The sequence below is a fragment of the Danio rerio genome, chromosome 1, assembly GCF_049306965.1.
Source record: "Danio rerio strain Tuebingen ecotype United States chromosome 1, GRCz12tu, whole genome shotgun sequence".
In the NCBI taxonomy this organism is placed as follows: domain Eukaryota; kingdom Metazoa; phylum Chordata; class Actinopteri; order Cypriniformes; family Danionidae; genus Danio; species Danio rerio.
Window position 1 is genome coordinate 51,750,719 of NC_133176.1, and position 15,034 is coordinate 51,765,752.

Here is a 15,034-nt window from a genome sequence, read left to right on the forward strand (position 1 = left end):
GTGTTCTCATCTCATAAAGCAGAAGTAGAAGTGGAAATGGTTCAATCAAAACATGTTGAGGGGATAATATATAAGCTGTATGTTTCCAGCTGGCATGCAGCAATTCTCCACTACTCCTCTTCAGTTTTAATGATTTATTTACCATGACAACCAACAAAACAGCTGAAATCTTCTGAAAACATCAATCCATACAACTTATACCAAACATCAACACAGATGTCATTCAGACTGATACGATTTAGAGTGACATTTTGATTAATAGCATGTGAAATAAATGTCAATTATTTTTGTATCAAATGTATGTGATCATTGATGTAAAATCCTGAACTAACAAGTGCATTTTATTAACAGAAAATAAAGTTAGTTTGTATTTAAAGTAATTTTCTCAAAGCAGATTTGAATACCTAGATGGACAGATAGACAGACTAATGGAAGGATGGATGGATGTATAGAAGGAAAGAAATAAAAAAAAATGGGTGGATGATGGATGAACAGGTAGACGGAGGAAAAGAAAGAAAGAACAAAAGATGGATGGATGGATAGATAGACAGGTTGATGGATGACAGATAAACAGACAGAAGGATGGACGGATGGATGGAAAGAAATATGAATGGATAGATGGATAACAGATGGACAGATACATTGAAGGATGGACGGATGAAAAATAAAGAAGGGAAGGATGGATGTAAGAATGGGTGGGTGGATGATGCATGTATGATGGAAAGACAGATAGATGGGACTATGGACAGAAGGATAGACAGATGAAAAGAAAGAAAGAAGGATGGGTGGATGGAAGAAAGGAAGCAATGAATGAAGGATGGATTGATGGAAAGATAAATGAATGAATGGAAGGAAACGAAAGATGGATGAATGGATGGATGCAATGGCGGATGGACAGGCTGATGGAAGGATGGATAGAAAGAAAGAAATGAAGATTAATGTATGATGTATGGACAGGTAGACAGAAAGAAAGAAAGAAAGAAAGAAAGAAAGAAAGAAAGAAAGAAAGAAAGAAAGAAAGAAAGAAAGAAAGAAAGAAAGAGGAGTGGTTGGATGGAAGAAAGGAAGGATGGATGATGGATGGATGGATGGATGGATGGAAAGAACGACATAAAGAAATAAATATTGGTGTATGATGGATGGACAGGTAGAAAGAAAGAAAGAAAGAAAGAAAGAAAGAAAGAAAGAAAGAAAGAAAGAAGGATGGATGGATGGATGGATGGATGGATGGATGGATGGATGGATGGATGGATGGATGGATGGATGGATGGATGGATGGATGGATGGAAGGATAGATGAATGGATGGATGGATGGATGGATGGATGGATGGATGGATGGATGGATGGATGATGGAAATTACAGATACATGGAAGGATGGACAGAAGGATGGATGAATAAAAAGAAAGAAGGAAGGATGATTGGATGGAAGAAAGAAAGAAAGAAAGAAAGAAAGAAAGAAAGAAAGAAAGAAAGAAAGAAAGAAAGAAAGAAAGAAAGAAAGAAAGAAAGAAGGATGGATGGATGGATGGATGGATGGATGGATGGATGGATGGATGGATGGATGGATGGATGGATGGATGGATGGATGGATGGAAAACAAAAAATATGGATGGATGATGGAAAGACAGATCCATGGAAGGATGGACAAGGATGGATGGATGAAAAGAAAGAAAGATGGTTGGATAGAAGAAAGATTGATGGATGGATGGATGGATGGATGGATGGATGGATGGATGGATGGATGGATGGATGGAAGGAAGGAAGGGAGGAAAGAATGAAGGATGGATAGATGTATGGATGTAAAGATGGGTGAATGGAAAGAAAAAGGTGGATAGATATATAGATAAATAGACAGACAGACAGACAGACAGACAGATAGACAGATAGATAGATAGATAGATAGATAGATAGATAGATAGATAGATAGATAGATAGATAGATAGATAGATAGATAGATAGATAGATAGATAGATAGATAGATAGATAGATAGATAGATAGATAGATAGATAGGCAGGCAGGCAGGCAGGCAGGCAGACAGACAGACAGACAGACAGACAGACAGACAGACAGACAGACAGACAGACAGACAGACAGACAGACAGACAGACAGACAGACAGACAGACAGACAGACAGACAGACAGACAGATAGATAGATAGATAGATAGATAGATAGATAGATAGATAGATAGATAGATAGATAGATAGATAGATAGATAGATAGATAGATAGATAGATAGATAGATAGGCAGGCAGGCAGGCAGGCAGGCAGACAGACAGACAGACAGACAGACAGACAGACAGACAGACAGACAGACAGACAGACAGACAGACAGATAGATAGATAGATAGATATTCATTTCCTCTATCACTCGTCCTGTAATGGGTGGTCTGGTGTCACACACTTGTCAGGAAATCCCCTCAAGTGCAATACTTTTTGAAAAAGCCCCTGGTTTTAAATATACAGACGTTCTAAGCATGAAAAGCGCTCATTTCACCTCCCCGCAGCGAGTCTGCTGTTAAACTTGTCACTTGAAGGAAATAAACTAATTTCTCACAGGCAACTCAAAGATGTACAGTCACTTCCCCTCAGCTCAGTCTGACAGTCTGTGAGCAGGCCAACAGCAAACAGCATCACATGTATGTGTATGCATAAAACAACAACAACTACACAACACGAGATCAGTTTCCTCTTTCTCTTTCCCCATTTTCTTCTTCTGTGATTCAATGTCATTCTCAGAGAAATGTTCTCTTTTAGGGGTATCAATTCAGATGTCCCATTAAGTTCAGCTTTATGCACTTCTTTTTTCCTTTTTCAATTCAGTTTTTGGTTTGATTTACTTGAAGTAAAGCAGATTTCATGAACAATTGACGTCAGATTTATTAGCCCTCCTGAATTTTTTGCCTACTGCATATTTACCCCCAATTTCTATTTAACAGAAAGAAGATTTTGTCAACACGTTTCTAAACATAATAGTTTTAATAACTCATTTCTAATAACTGATTTCTTTCATATTTGCCATGATGACAGCATATACTATTTCACTTGATATTTTTAAGGATACTAATATTCAGCTTAAAGTGATATTTAAAAGCTCAAACGAGCAGTTGGACAGGTGTACCTAATAAAGTGGCCGGTGAGTGTAGATCTGACCACTTAAGTCAGGGGTGGCCAATCCTGTTCCTGGAGATCTACCTTCCTGCAGATTTTAGTTGCAACCCTTATCAAACACACCTGTCTGTAATTATCAAGTGGATTTCAGGTCCTAATTAATTGGTTCAGGTGGGTTTGTTTAGGGTAGGAGCTAAGCTGTACAGGAAGGTAGATCTCCAGGAACAGGATTGAGCACCCCTGGCTTAAGTGGTCAGATCTACACTCACCGGCCACTTTATTAGGTACACCTGTCCAACTGCTCGTTTACACAAATTGCTAATCAGCCAATCACATGGCAGCAGCTCAATGCATTTAGGCATGTAGACATGATCAAGACATTCAAATCAAGCATCAGAATGGAGAATAAAGGTGATTTAAGTAAGTGGTTCTTTAAAGTCGGGGTCGCAAGACAATGAGGGGGGGTCGCTTGGTGATTTCCAAAAATCTCATATATTTTATTAATCTATTAGAATTATCATATTTTATCAATTGTTATATTTTATTTGTGACCCCTTTGGTAACTATGCTAGATTAACATCACAACAATAGCGTTAGTTGCAGCAGATTGATTTTGCAGTACAATATTAAACTTTGACACCTTTATGGCACTCCCATGCATTAAAAATAAAGACCACGACTGAACAAGGAGGATGATCTCCAAGTGGCTCCAAGACTCCAAATTTAAACCAAGTCTTGTGCTATAAACATTGTGCTCACCATTCTCGTTAAGTGAGATTAATATTAAAGAAAAAAAAATTAATAATGATTATAAAAAATATATGGTTGTAAGACTGTTGCACTTTTTTGTGTTGCCAATATGCTTATGTTTATATAGTTCATATTAATGTGTGTGCCTTTGTATGCTCATAAGCACCTCCAAGCATAATGGGGTCGGGAGTCACTGGAGTTGATATTTTAGGGGTCGCAGGCTGAAAAGTTTAAGAATCCCTGATTTAAGTGACTTTGAACGTGGCATGGTTGTTGGTGCCAGACAGGCTGATTTAAGTATTTCAGAAACTGCTCAATCAATAGGGATTTTCAAGCACAACCATCTCTAGGGTTTCCAGAGAATGGTCTGAACAAGAAAAAAAATTCAGTTAGGGGCAGTTCTGTGGGTGGAAATGCCTTGTTAATGCCTGAGGTCAGAGGAGAATGGCCAGACTGGTTCCAGCTGATAGAAAGGCAACAGCAAATTAAACTAAACACTTGTTACAACCAAGGTGTGCAGAAGAGCATCTCTGAACACGTCCAACCTTGAGGTGGATGGGCTACAGTAGCACAAGACCACACCGGGTGCCACTCCTGTCACCCAAGAACAGAAAACTGAGGCTATAGCCCCTTTCACACATACAGACCTTTCCGGAAAATTACCGGCAATTTTCCGGAAAGGTTGTATGTGTGAACAGGCCCTTTTTGAAAATACCGATAAATTCGTTCTGGCTATTTTCCGGAAAGAGAAGTTGTAACATTACCGGTAATTTGCCGGAATGCTGCGCTGTGTGAATGCAGAAGGAAGATTGCCGTAATAAGCGCGTCCACGTCTAGAACGGGCTGACGTGAGACACCTGCTTTAGCCAATCACAACAGTCAGACGCATTCACGTGCGCGCGGTTTATGAGAATAAAAACCTTTGAATATTTTTTCCAGACACCTTTAGCTGCTAGATGTTAGTCAGATAATGTTTCTATGTTCCTTCTTAATGCTGTGTAAATAATTATCGATAAAATGTTTATGATAATCTGTTGTTTGTTTACCTTCAAGCTTTGCGTGTGCCCGTGAGCGCCCATAGCGCCAGCACACACACATATCAAAGTGTTTCCTTATGTTTTCATTAGAGTTGTACTCAATACTGATCCATCCGAAGAGTTTGTAATGTAGTCAAATGTTTACAAATACAAGCGCAGCCGTTTAGAGGTCATTTCTGGTTAATGATGTCAGAATTTACCGGCATTTTGCGATGGATGTGTGAATGCTCTTTTCCGGAAAATTTCCGTAACGTCCTCGCCTGTGTGAACAGCGCTTTTTTGAATATACCGGTAAAGTCGTTCCGGAAATTTTCCAGATATTTACCGGTATCACTGTGTGAAAGGGGCTTATAATTCGCTCAGGCTCACCAAAATTGGACAATCGATGACTAGAAAAACATTGCCTTGTCTGATGAGTCTCGATTTTTGCAGTGATATTCGGATGGTATTGTTGCTGACCATGTCTATCCCTTTATAACCCCAGTGTACTCATCTTCTGATGGCTACTTCCAGCAGGATAGCGCACCATGTCATAAAGCTTGAATCATCTGAGTCTGGTTTCTTGAACTTGATAATGAGTTCACTGATAATAGTTTTGACTTTGACTGTAAATGCTATTGATATTCATGCAAATTAAAGAGCACCAATGGTGAAAAATCTACTTTTCTAGCTATTTGGACAAACATGTGTATATATAGTGTATAGACCATCATATTGGGGTGATATAAACACACCCAGTCCTTTTTTTTTTAATTTAATAACATAAAAACGGTGGACCAATTAGAGCGGTTTTCAGACCGACCGCAACTTTACGTAGGAGTGCGGTCCCCTCGCCCACCGAGTTGATTGACAGCTGCCACATTAACATGTTCCGGTAGTCACGTGTATATGTCAACAAGACCAGGCAGACATACGCGAATCAACCGGGAATAAAAGGTCTGTTCTGTTCGCTAGGATCAGCAATCATCATCAAATGTGATTAAGAGTAAGTTTCACATGTTTAAAGTGTTTTAAAACAGTGCAAGTGTGTAATTAATTACAGCGATTTACTTCAGCTTTACTTCATCAGTTATACAATACAATTATAATTATAATTACAATTACAATTATAAAAGAAGACTCTTCAATCCCGGTTTGTGGAAGTTAAATCAGGTTTATTTTGTACACTAGCATAACAGATATCCACACAGCACTGGAGGTTAGCCTGTATCCTGTCACATTTGAGTGCAAAAACAGTGCTAACCCTAGTAGCAAAGAATTCTGGCCCAGATTTAGCATAAAGCTGGCACAGCAGGCATTCATCCGGCACTGGCATACAGCATGTGGGCCAAACATGGCCCGGGTTTGGCAGAGGTGGCACCGTCTTTAAGGCGGCACACAAGATTTGGGCCAGATGAAAAACATAGTATTTGGCCCAGATTTAAAAATTTGAAAGTGAGCCATGTGAGTTTGGCCAGTCTTGACCCACATTTAAAATACACTAAAATCATTTTTAAGTAAAGAAAAAAAATTCTACCAATCAGGTCACTTTGAGAAAAAGCGTGCCCATAGTGTGCCTATAAAGCGCATCTCTCCATGGGTTTATCAATTTTATTGCAATCGTGACACACCAACCTATCTGGCCCAGTTCAGGCCCAGTTATGAGTTATTAACTTGGCTGAGACTTGGCCCAGATATGGTCCGTGTTTGGCCCTTGTCTGGAAGCCAGATTTGGTCCAGTCATGTACCGTAATTCACTGCGGCATGTGGGCCAAGCAAAACCTGATTGTGTGGGCCAGAGCTGGGCCAGAGAAATTTTGCTATGTGGGAAGCTAAGCGCGCTCTGTCTGTCTGCCTGCCTGTGTGTGTGTGTGTGTGTGTGTCAGCTGCGGTGTGCGTGTGTATCTCTATGTGTGTGTGTGTATGTGCGCGCGCGTGTGAACTTTGTAACGATATCGTGTGTGACTCATCAATGCAACTTCACAATACTGATTAGTAAAGATTAGTTCTTACTGTAGTATTCCTCACAAACGCTACGTGAGACCTTCTTCCTTTAAGTCTGTCTGTTGTCTGACGCAGCCGAGGGAGGAGATTAAAGCACGCGGGAAGGCACATAGAAACAGTAGGCGGGCAGAACTCGCCTTAAAGACGCAGTTCAACAAAACCACCCCCTGCTGGAAATCAGTATAAAACAGCATCTTGTAAAAGGTATAATGAAAAATCTGATGGGTGTTTTGAGCTGAAACTTTATATACACATTCTAGAGACTCAAAAGACTTATATTAAATCTGAAAAAAGGGGTAACCTAGGTGCCCTTTAACATATATTAACGACCATGAGCATAAGAAATTAAGAGCTACAGACCTGTGAATTAAAATGTAAACCACATTGCACATTTACACTGTTTTTACCGCGTTTTCAATCAAACAAATGAGGCAGTAGTGAGTTTACATTTCAAAATCACTTGAAAAAACTTACCGAGCCCAACCTTTTGAATAGCAATGCACTGTATATCATTATTTTCCTCTACTTGGATTCTTTCTTATGATGTGAGTGAACACGACAGGCAGAGCTGAGTGTGTGGGTTTGAATGTGTGTGTGTGTCCTTGCATGTTCTGCTTGTATGAGTGTGGATTGAGCAAATATTGACCCATGCTGCCTCAATTACAAAAGCTGCTTATTCGACATGTTATACAAATGTGCATTTGTTGCTTTGCGAATTTGGAAATGTTCCATTATTGTGTGCTTTATTATGTAAAACAAATGTTGGTTTTGGCCTTTTGTTTCAGGAAATATTGGATCTGAGCTGTCTTACAATAATGTGGCCATGTTCATTTCATCAGACGCAGGCAATAACTGGAGACAGGTATGACACTTATTATTTACAATATCTTCCATTTGGGTCACATTTTACTTGACAGAGTGTTCATAAGTCCTTTATAATCATGACATGACACTTTATGAATGTGAATTAGACTTCATGCATGCTTATGACAACTGCTAGTAGGTGTAATTTGCTCATTTTTGTCATTTTAAATGCAAACATGACAGTTATGACACGTCATGAATGTGAATGAGACTTTATGCATGCTTATGACACCTGTTATAAGGTGTCATTCCCTCAGTTTTGTTATTTTAAATGCAAAGATGGCATTGATATGACACTGTGAATGAGGCTTTATGCGTGCTAATGACAACTGTTAAGTGTCATTTGCTTAGTTTTGTTATTTTAAATGCAAAGATGACATTATGACACTTCATGAATACGAATGAGACTATGCATGCATATGACAACTGTTATTAAGTGTCATCTGTACTGTTTTGTCATTTTAAATGTAAAGATGACATTGTTATGGCACTTCATGAACGTGAATGAGACTTTATGAATGCTTATGACAACTGTTATTAAGTGTCATTTGCTCCGTTTTGTTATTTTAAATGCAAAGATGACATTGTTATGGCACTTCATGAACGTGAATGAGACTTTATGAATGCTTATAACAACTGTTATTAAGTGTCATTTGCTCAGTTTTGTCATTTTAAATGCAAAGATGACATTATAACACTTCATGAATACCAATGAGACTATGCATGCATATGACAACTGTTATTAAGTGTCATCTGCACTGTTTTGTCATTTTAAATTTAAAGAGGACATTTTTTATGGCACTTCATGAACGTGAATGAGACTTTATAAATGCTTATGACAACTGTTATTAAGTGTCATTTGCTCAGTTTTGTTATTTTAAATGCAAAGATGACATTGTTATGGCACTTCATGAACGTGAATGAGACTTTATGAATGCTTATAACAACTGTTATTAAGTGTCATTTGCTCAGTTTTGTCATTTTAAATGCAAAGATGACATTATGACACTTCATGAATACGAATGAGACTATGCATGCATATGACAACTGTTATTAAGTGTCATCTCCACTTTTTTGTCATTTTAAATGTAAAGATGACATTGTTATGGCACTTCATGAACGTGAATAAGACTTTATGAATGCTTATAACAACTGTTATTAAGTGTCATTCCCTCAGTTTTGTCATTTTAAATGCAAAGATGACATTGTTATGGCACTTCATGAACATGAATGAAACTTTATGAATGCTTATAACAACTGTTATTAAGTGTCATTTGCTCAGTTTTGTCATTTTAAATGCAAAGATGACATTATGACACTTCATGAATACGAATGAGACTATGCATGCATATGACAACTGTTATTAAGTGTCATCTGCACTGTTTTGTCATTTTAAATGTTAAGATGATATTTTTATGGCACTTCATGAACGTGAATGAGACTTTATGAATGCTTATGACAACTGTAATTAAGTGTCATTTGCTCAGTTTTGTTATTTTAAATGCAAAGATGACATTGTTATGGCACTTGATGAACGTGAATGAGACTTTATGAATGCTTAAAACAACTGTTATTAAGTGTCATTTGCTCAGTTTTGTCATTTTAAATGCAACATTGACATTGTTTGTTATGACACATCATGAATGTGAATGAGACTATATGCATGCTTATGACAACTGTTATTAACTGTAATTTGCTTAGTTTTGTCATTTTAAATGCAAAGATGACATTATGACACTTCATGAATATGAATGAGACTATGCATGCATATGACAACTGTTATTAAGTGTCATTCCCTCAGTTTTGTGATTTTAAATGCAAAGATGACATTGTTATGGCACTTCATGAGCGTGAATAAAACTTTATGCATGCTTATAACAACTGTTATTAAGTGTCATTTACTCAGTCTTGTCATTTTAAATGAAACAATGACATTGTTTGTTATGACACTTCATTAATGTCAATGAGACTTCATGTATGCTTATGACAGCTATTATTAAGTGTCATTTGCTCAGTTTTGTCATTTTAAATGCAAAGATGACATTGTTTGTTATGACACTTCATCAATGTGAGTTAAATGTTATGCAAGCTTATGACAACCATTATTAAGTGTCATTTGCTCATTTTGTCATTTCAGATGCAAAGATGACATTGTTTTAAAGTTTAAAATATATTGTAGCGGACCACCCCTTTAAAACATGCTAATGTTGTGAGCTTATTTTAAAAGCACATTCAGAAAGAAGCCATTGATTACAGGATGCCATAGAAAATAAATAAGATTTAAAAAATGCTAGCTACTTCTTTTTTTTTTTTTTGGTTAGGAACAGAATGAAATCACTGCAGCACTTTTAATAGCAAAAAAAATAAAAATAAAAAATGGTGGAGATTAAACCAAAAAAAAAAAAAAAATGGCTGCATGATGTGATAAAAATGCCTTTGTGTCCATGTTTGTGCAATAAGAAAACTCCACGCTGTTCTTCCCACCATGCAGATTTTTGAGGAAGAGCACAACGTGTGGTTTCTGGACAAAGGTGGAGCTTTGGTAGCCGTGAAGCAGCCCACTGTGCCCACTAGACATCTTTGGTAGGTGAAAATAACTTTGATTCTGCCAGGTTTATTCATGCTGGTTTGGTGGAATTCCCGCTTCAGTCGTTTCGGTCGGCGCTCTGTCTGCCTGACAGGGTAGGTTTTGTACTATTAAGATCGTTGAGGGGGAAAAAAATCAATGGGTTGGCGTACTGTAGGTCGAACATGCTCCCCTACTAGAACAAAAAAATGAAACAAAGGCTGCCAAATACCAGATTAGAATCAGTTTTTATGTGTCGTACCATGGGAAGTGTTCCATATTAAAGCTTCCCACTTATCCCCCCAAGTTCACACATTGGTTCCTTCCTCAAATTGGCCTTTCCTGGTTTTGCTTCAGTGCTGTTTAATCCTCCAGAGTCTTAAATCTTTTCTCTCTTATCACTGGTGACGTTGGGCTTTAGTTTTAGGCCCACTGAAGTGTGGAACCTTCATTTTTTTTTTTTTTTTTTGTTCTCTTAAACAACTCAAGCGAGACAGTAAGTGGAGTCACAACTGTGGAGGGCAGTCGTGTCGTTTTCTGCAAGTGTGACTTCAAATAACAGCCTTGACTGTATGTTCTCATAATGGATACATGTCAACAGTTGCTTTTAGCGGACCGGAGACAACACGCAGGGAGCTCTAGTCCTTGCGCCGCAACCTTGTCACACATGCTGGCCTACTGTTTGCACCTGTGAAACCATGTTGATGAGCTGTCAGAAAGCATCAAGATCAGGCGTTCGAGATGAAAGTTACTTGCTTGTTCTCCCGCCCACGTTTGTGGACTTGTACAAACTCCGTATTTTTTAAATTAATGTCCTAGTTTCTTGTGCTTTTCTTGCTTCGCTTGTCTTTAAAGGGACATTTCAACTGAATATGAAACTTCTGTCTTTATTTAGTCTTTCAAATGTGTTCAAAACGTGTTTGAGTTTCATTATTTGGTTAAACACAAGAGGAGATACTTTAAAAAATGCTGATTGCTGCAGGGTGTCCGCGGCGTCTTAAAAAGTATTAAAAGTTGATAAATCAATTATGAGAAAATTAAGGCCCCTAAAAGGTGTTAAAAGTCTTAACTGCTTTTTTTTATAAGGTCTTAATTTTTGTTTAAGCGTTGTCCAGAGTGTTTTACTCCAAACGAGGATAAATAGATTTAGTTCCCTCCTAATATTAACAACAGCATGCTCGATGTGATTGGTTCGGGCCGGGGCACGTCCGGCCAAGCTCCTCCGTCCAGTTGATGTCACGCAATTTGCAACAAATGCGGGAAAGATGATGTGAATGTCTCCACATGTAGCGAAACCATAAAGCGAAGCATAATGGAAATATATATATATATATATATATATATATATATATATATATATATATATATATATATATATATATATATATATATATATCATTTATTTTAAATACTTACACTCAGATTGCTCTAAAGCAGTGTTTCTCAACCACATTGCTGGAGGACCACCAACATTGCATGTTTTGGATGTCTTTTTCATTTTTCACACTCGTCATTACCAGTCTTTCAATCTCTGCTAATGAGCTGATGATCTGAATCAGGTGTGTTAGCTTAAGAAGACATGGAGTTTTGCAGAGTTAGTGGTCCTCCAGGAACGTGGTTGAGAAACACTGCTCTAAACCCCCATTGCATACATATTTATTTATATAATTTATTTTAATTAGTTACACTCAGATTGCTCTAAACCAGTGTTTCTCAACCACATTCCTGGAGGATCACCAACATTGCATGTTTTGGATGTCTCCTTTATTTTTCACACTCATAACCAGTCTTTCAATCTCTGCTAAAGAGCTGATGATCTGAATCAGGTGTGTTTGCTTAAGGAGACATGAGCTGCGTCCCAAATGGCACACTATACACTATGCACTCTGCACTATGTACTTATGCACTTACACACTCAACAGGATAGTATATGTATGTAGTGTCGTCCCAAATGGCACACTAATGTTTTTTTACTAAGCGGAAATTTAAACCGGTTCCCTGATGACGTTTGACAGTTGCCAAATCAGTGAAATAAATGACTGAAATATCAAATAATACCTGCCGTGAGTATAACCGCATTCACCATCGGGAGGCGCTATTATCACTATCCTAGGAGAATTTTGCTTTCACAATCCACAATAAATAAAGTTATCCAACATGTACGCCCGATAGCTCCGCCCCTTCCACTACGTGAGCAAACCTGCGGTCGTTGAGTGCATGCAGTGTCCATCATTACACACTTCATTTTAGCAGCTGAATGACTGCATCATCCGGGTATTAAAGTGCACTTATTATTTTTAGAGTATTCAGTGTGAACACACCACTTACACTATTTATACTACAAAATGGCATAGAATAGTGCATAGGTATGCGATTTGGGATGCAGCTATGGAGTTTTGCAGAGTTAGTGGTCCTCCAAGAACGTGGTTGAGAATAACTGCTCTAAACCCCCATTGCATCCATTTTTTTTTTTTTTGCATGTAGCTTTGTCATCCGCTGAGACTTGATCATTTGTCTGCTGCAGGATCAGCTTTGATGAAGGTCGTCAGTGGACTCGTCACAGTTTCTCAGCCATGCCGCTGTTCGTGGACGGTGTGTTAGTGGAGGCAGGTGCAGAGAATCAGATCATGACGTAAGTCTATAGAGGTTTGTTTTTGACCATAATCTATCTTTCACAAACACACACACACACACACACACACTGGTGTTCTACAGGGACTCTCCATAGGCGTAATGTATTTTATACATTTAACTCACTATCCTTCTAGTCATTGATTTATCAGGGCCTGCAATGGAATGAAGCACTAATTACTCTGGCATATGCTACCGAAACATGGGGAGAACATGCAAACTCCACACAGAAATGCAATCTGACCCAGCTGGGACTCAAACCAGTGACCTTTTTTATTTGAGGCAACAGTGCTAAACACTAAGCCAAAGTGCCGCCATATTTTATAAAGTACATTTTTACGTAATAGAGTACAACTAGGTCATACCTATGTCACTATACAAACAACTGTGCTTGTAAACCACTAAAACCAGTACACACGCACACACATACACACATACAACCTGTGTGTCCTCATTATGTCCTTTTTTTGCATAAGGAACAATTTCCTCTGAGCTTTGAGAAACTGTTTAAGAGGTAAACCCATGAGGAAAGGTTAATGAATCAGACTCTTAAGCTAATGTTAGTTTCAGTGAACCAATAACATTTCTCATTATGTCTTGGTGCTAGTGTATAGTTTAAGATGGTCATACTGTGCTGTTTTTACTGTTAGTTTAAACACACATTAAACAATCTGTGCAGCAATAGATAAACATGGACAGAAAGTGTCATGTTTGGTGTTAAAAATAAATTATCGTAAACACAGGGCCTACTTCAAATACTGTAGTGACTTATAATAAGTATTATAGTGTACCATAAAAATAGTTTATGGCCCGTGGGCCGGCAGTTTGAGACCCCTGTTTTAAAAAGTTAAAAATATGAAAAATAAAATAATAACTAATTAAACAAAGAAATAAGCATAGATTAATATATAATATATAGGTAATGCATAGGTTAATAAACAGAATCTGAACCAGAAAGAGCTTAATTACCAGATATGTTCACACATATGAGGGGTTTGTTTTCGTGAAAGCAGCTTCTACTAGGACTAATAAAAAAAATATATATAATAAAAAATATATAATATATAATATATATATATATATATATATATATATATATATATATATATATATATATATATATATATATATATATATATATATATATATATATATATACATATTATATACTGTATACATACATATATATATATATATATATATATATATTAAAATAGAAATAAATAGTGAATGCAAATATATAAATTGACAATGTATACATTTTACAACGTTATATGTGCAGCTGTTATATGCAAATTGGCATGTAAAGTATTTTGGTAAACAAATAAGTGTATATGTGTATAAAAAGACTGATGTTTGTTTCACGATTACTATCATCAAGTTTTAATGAGATGGATTGCATGAGGCCTTAAACAGTTACTAAACCTAAAACCGTAAGCTATAAATATGTGCTACTTTAATTAAACAATAACTGGCACATTCTTCACTAATATTTAGGATTTTGTAAATACTCTGTATTGATCTGTTGTCATTTTCTGCTAATAAAAGGCTCTAAATTATATTCCTATTTGAAATTTTGATGACACACAAAGACACTTTTCACAATATGAAATAAAACACAGATGCACATCTTATTCAAAACATTTACATATTAATGGCAAATTTCCAAGTACAAATAATAGCATTAATGTATATACTGTATATCAGAGTGCATTTCTAAAAGGCTTAACTGAAAAAGGGTATTACTCACTCTGAATTCAACTAACCCCATGCTGTGCACATTATAGGATGTAGGGAGCAATTTCAGACATAGCTAATGAAGTGACCCACGATTGCACATCCGGCCTCAGGAGATGTACCTTCTTGCAGAGTTTAATGTCTACATTTCACGCCTGAACAGCTAATAAAGTCTTCTGGTTCGCTCGAAAATGAGTGAGAGAATCAAAGTTTTGTTTGTCTGTTTGCAGATTTTTCGGACACTTCAGCCATCGGTCCGAATGGCAGCTCATTAAAATCGACTACAAGTCCGTATTCACCAGAAGGTGCACAGAAGGGGACTATCAAACCTGGCACCTGCATAACCAGGTATAA

The 15,034-nt window shown here is 37.2% G+C and overlaps 1 protein-coding gene across 2 annotated transcripts in view; it reads left to right on the forward strand.

The window, feature by feature from the left end:
* The window catches only part of sorcs3a (sortilin related VPS10 domain containing receptor 3a), a 412,976-nt gene that overhangs the window by 331,278 nt on the left and 66,664 nt on the right, over nt 1-15,034 (forward strand). For both annotated transcript variants that reach the window (XR_012408181.1, XM_021477188.3), the window contains exons 12-15: nt 7,668-7,744; nt 10,238-10,329; nt 12,837-12,944; nt 14,911-15,028. Coding sequence is in view for 1 of the 2 variants with exons in the window: in XM_021477188.3 (XP_021332863.2) it covers nt 7,668-7,744; nt 10,238-10,329; nt 12,837-12,944; nt 14,911-15,028 (395 nt within the window). In the remaining variant the exon portion in view is untranslated. The remainder of the gene's footprint in view (nt 1-7,667; nt 7,745-10,237; nt 10,330-12,836; nt 12,945-14,910; nt 15,029-15,034) is intronic.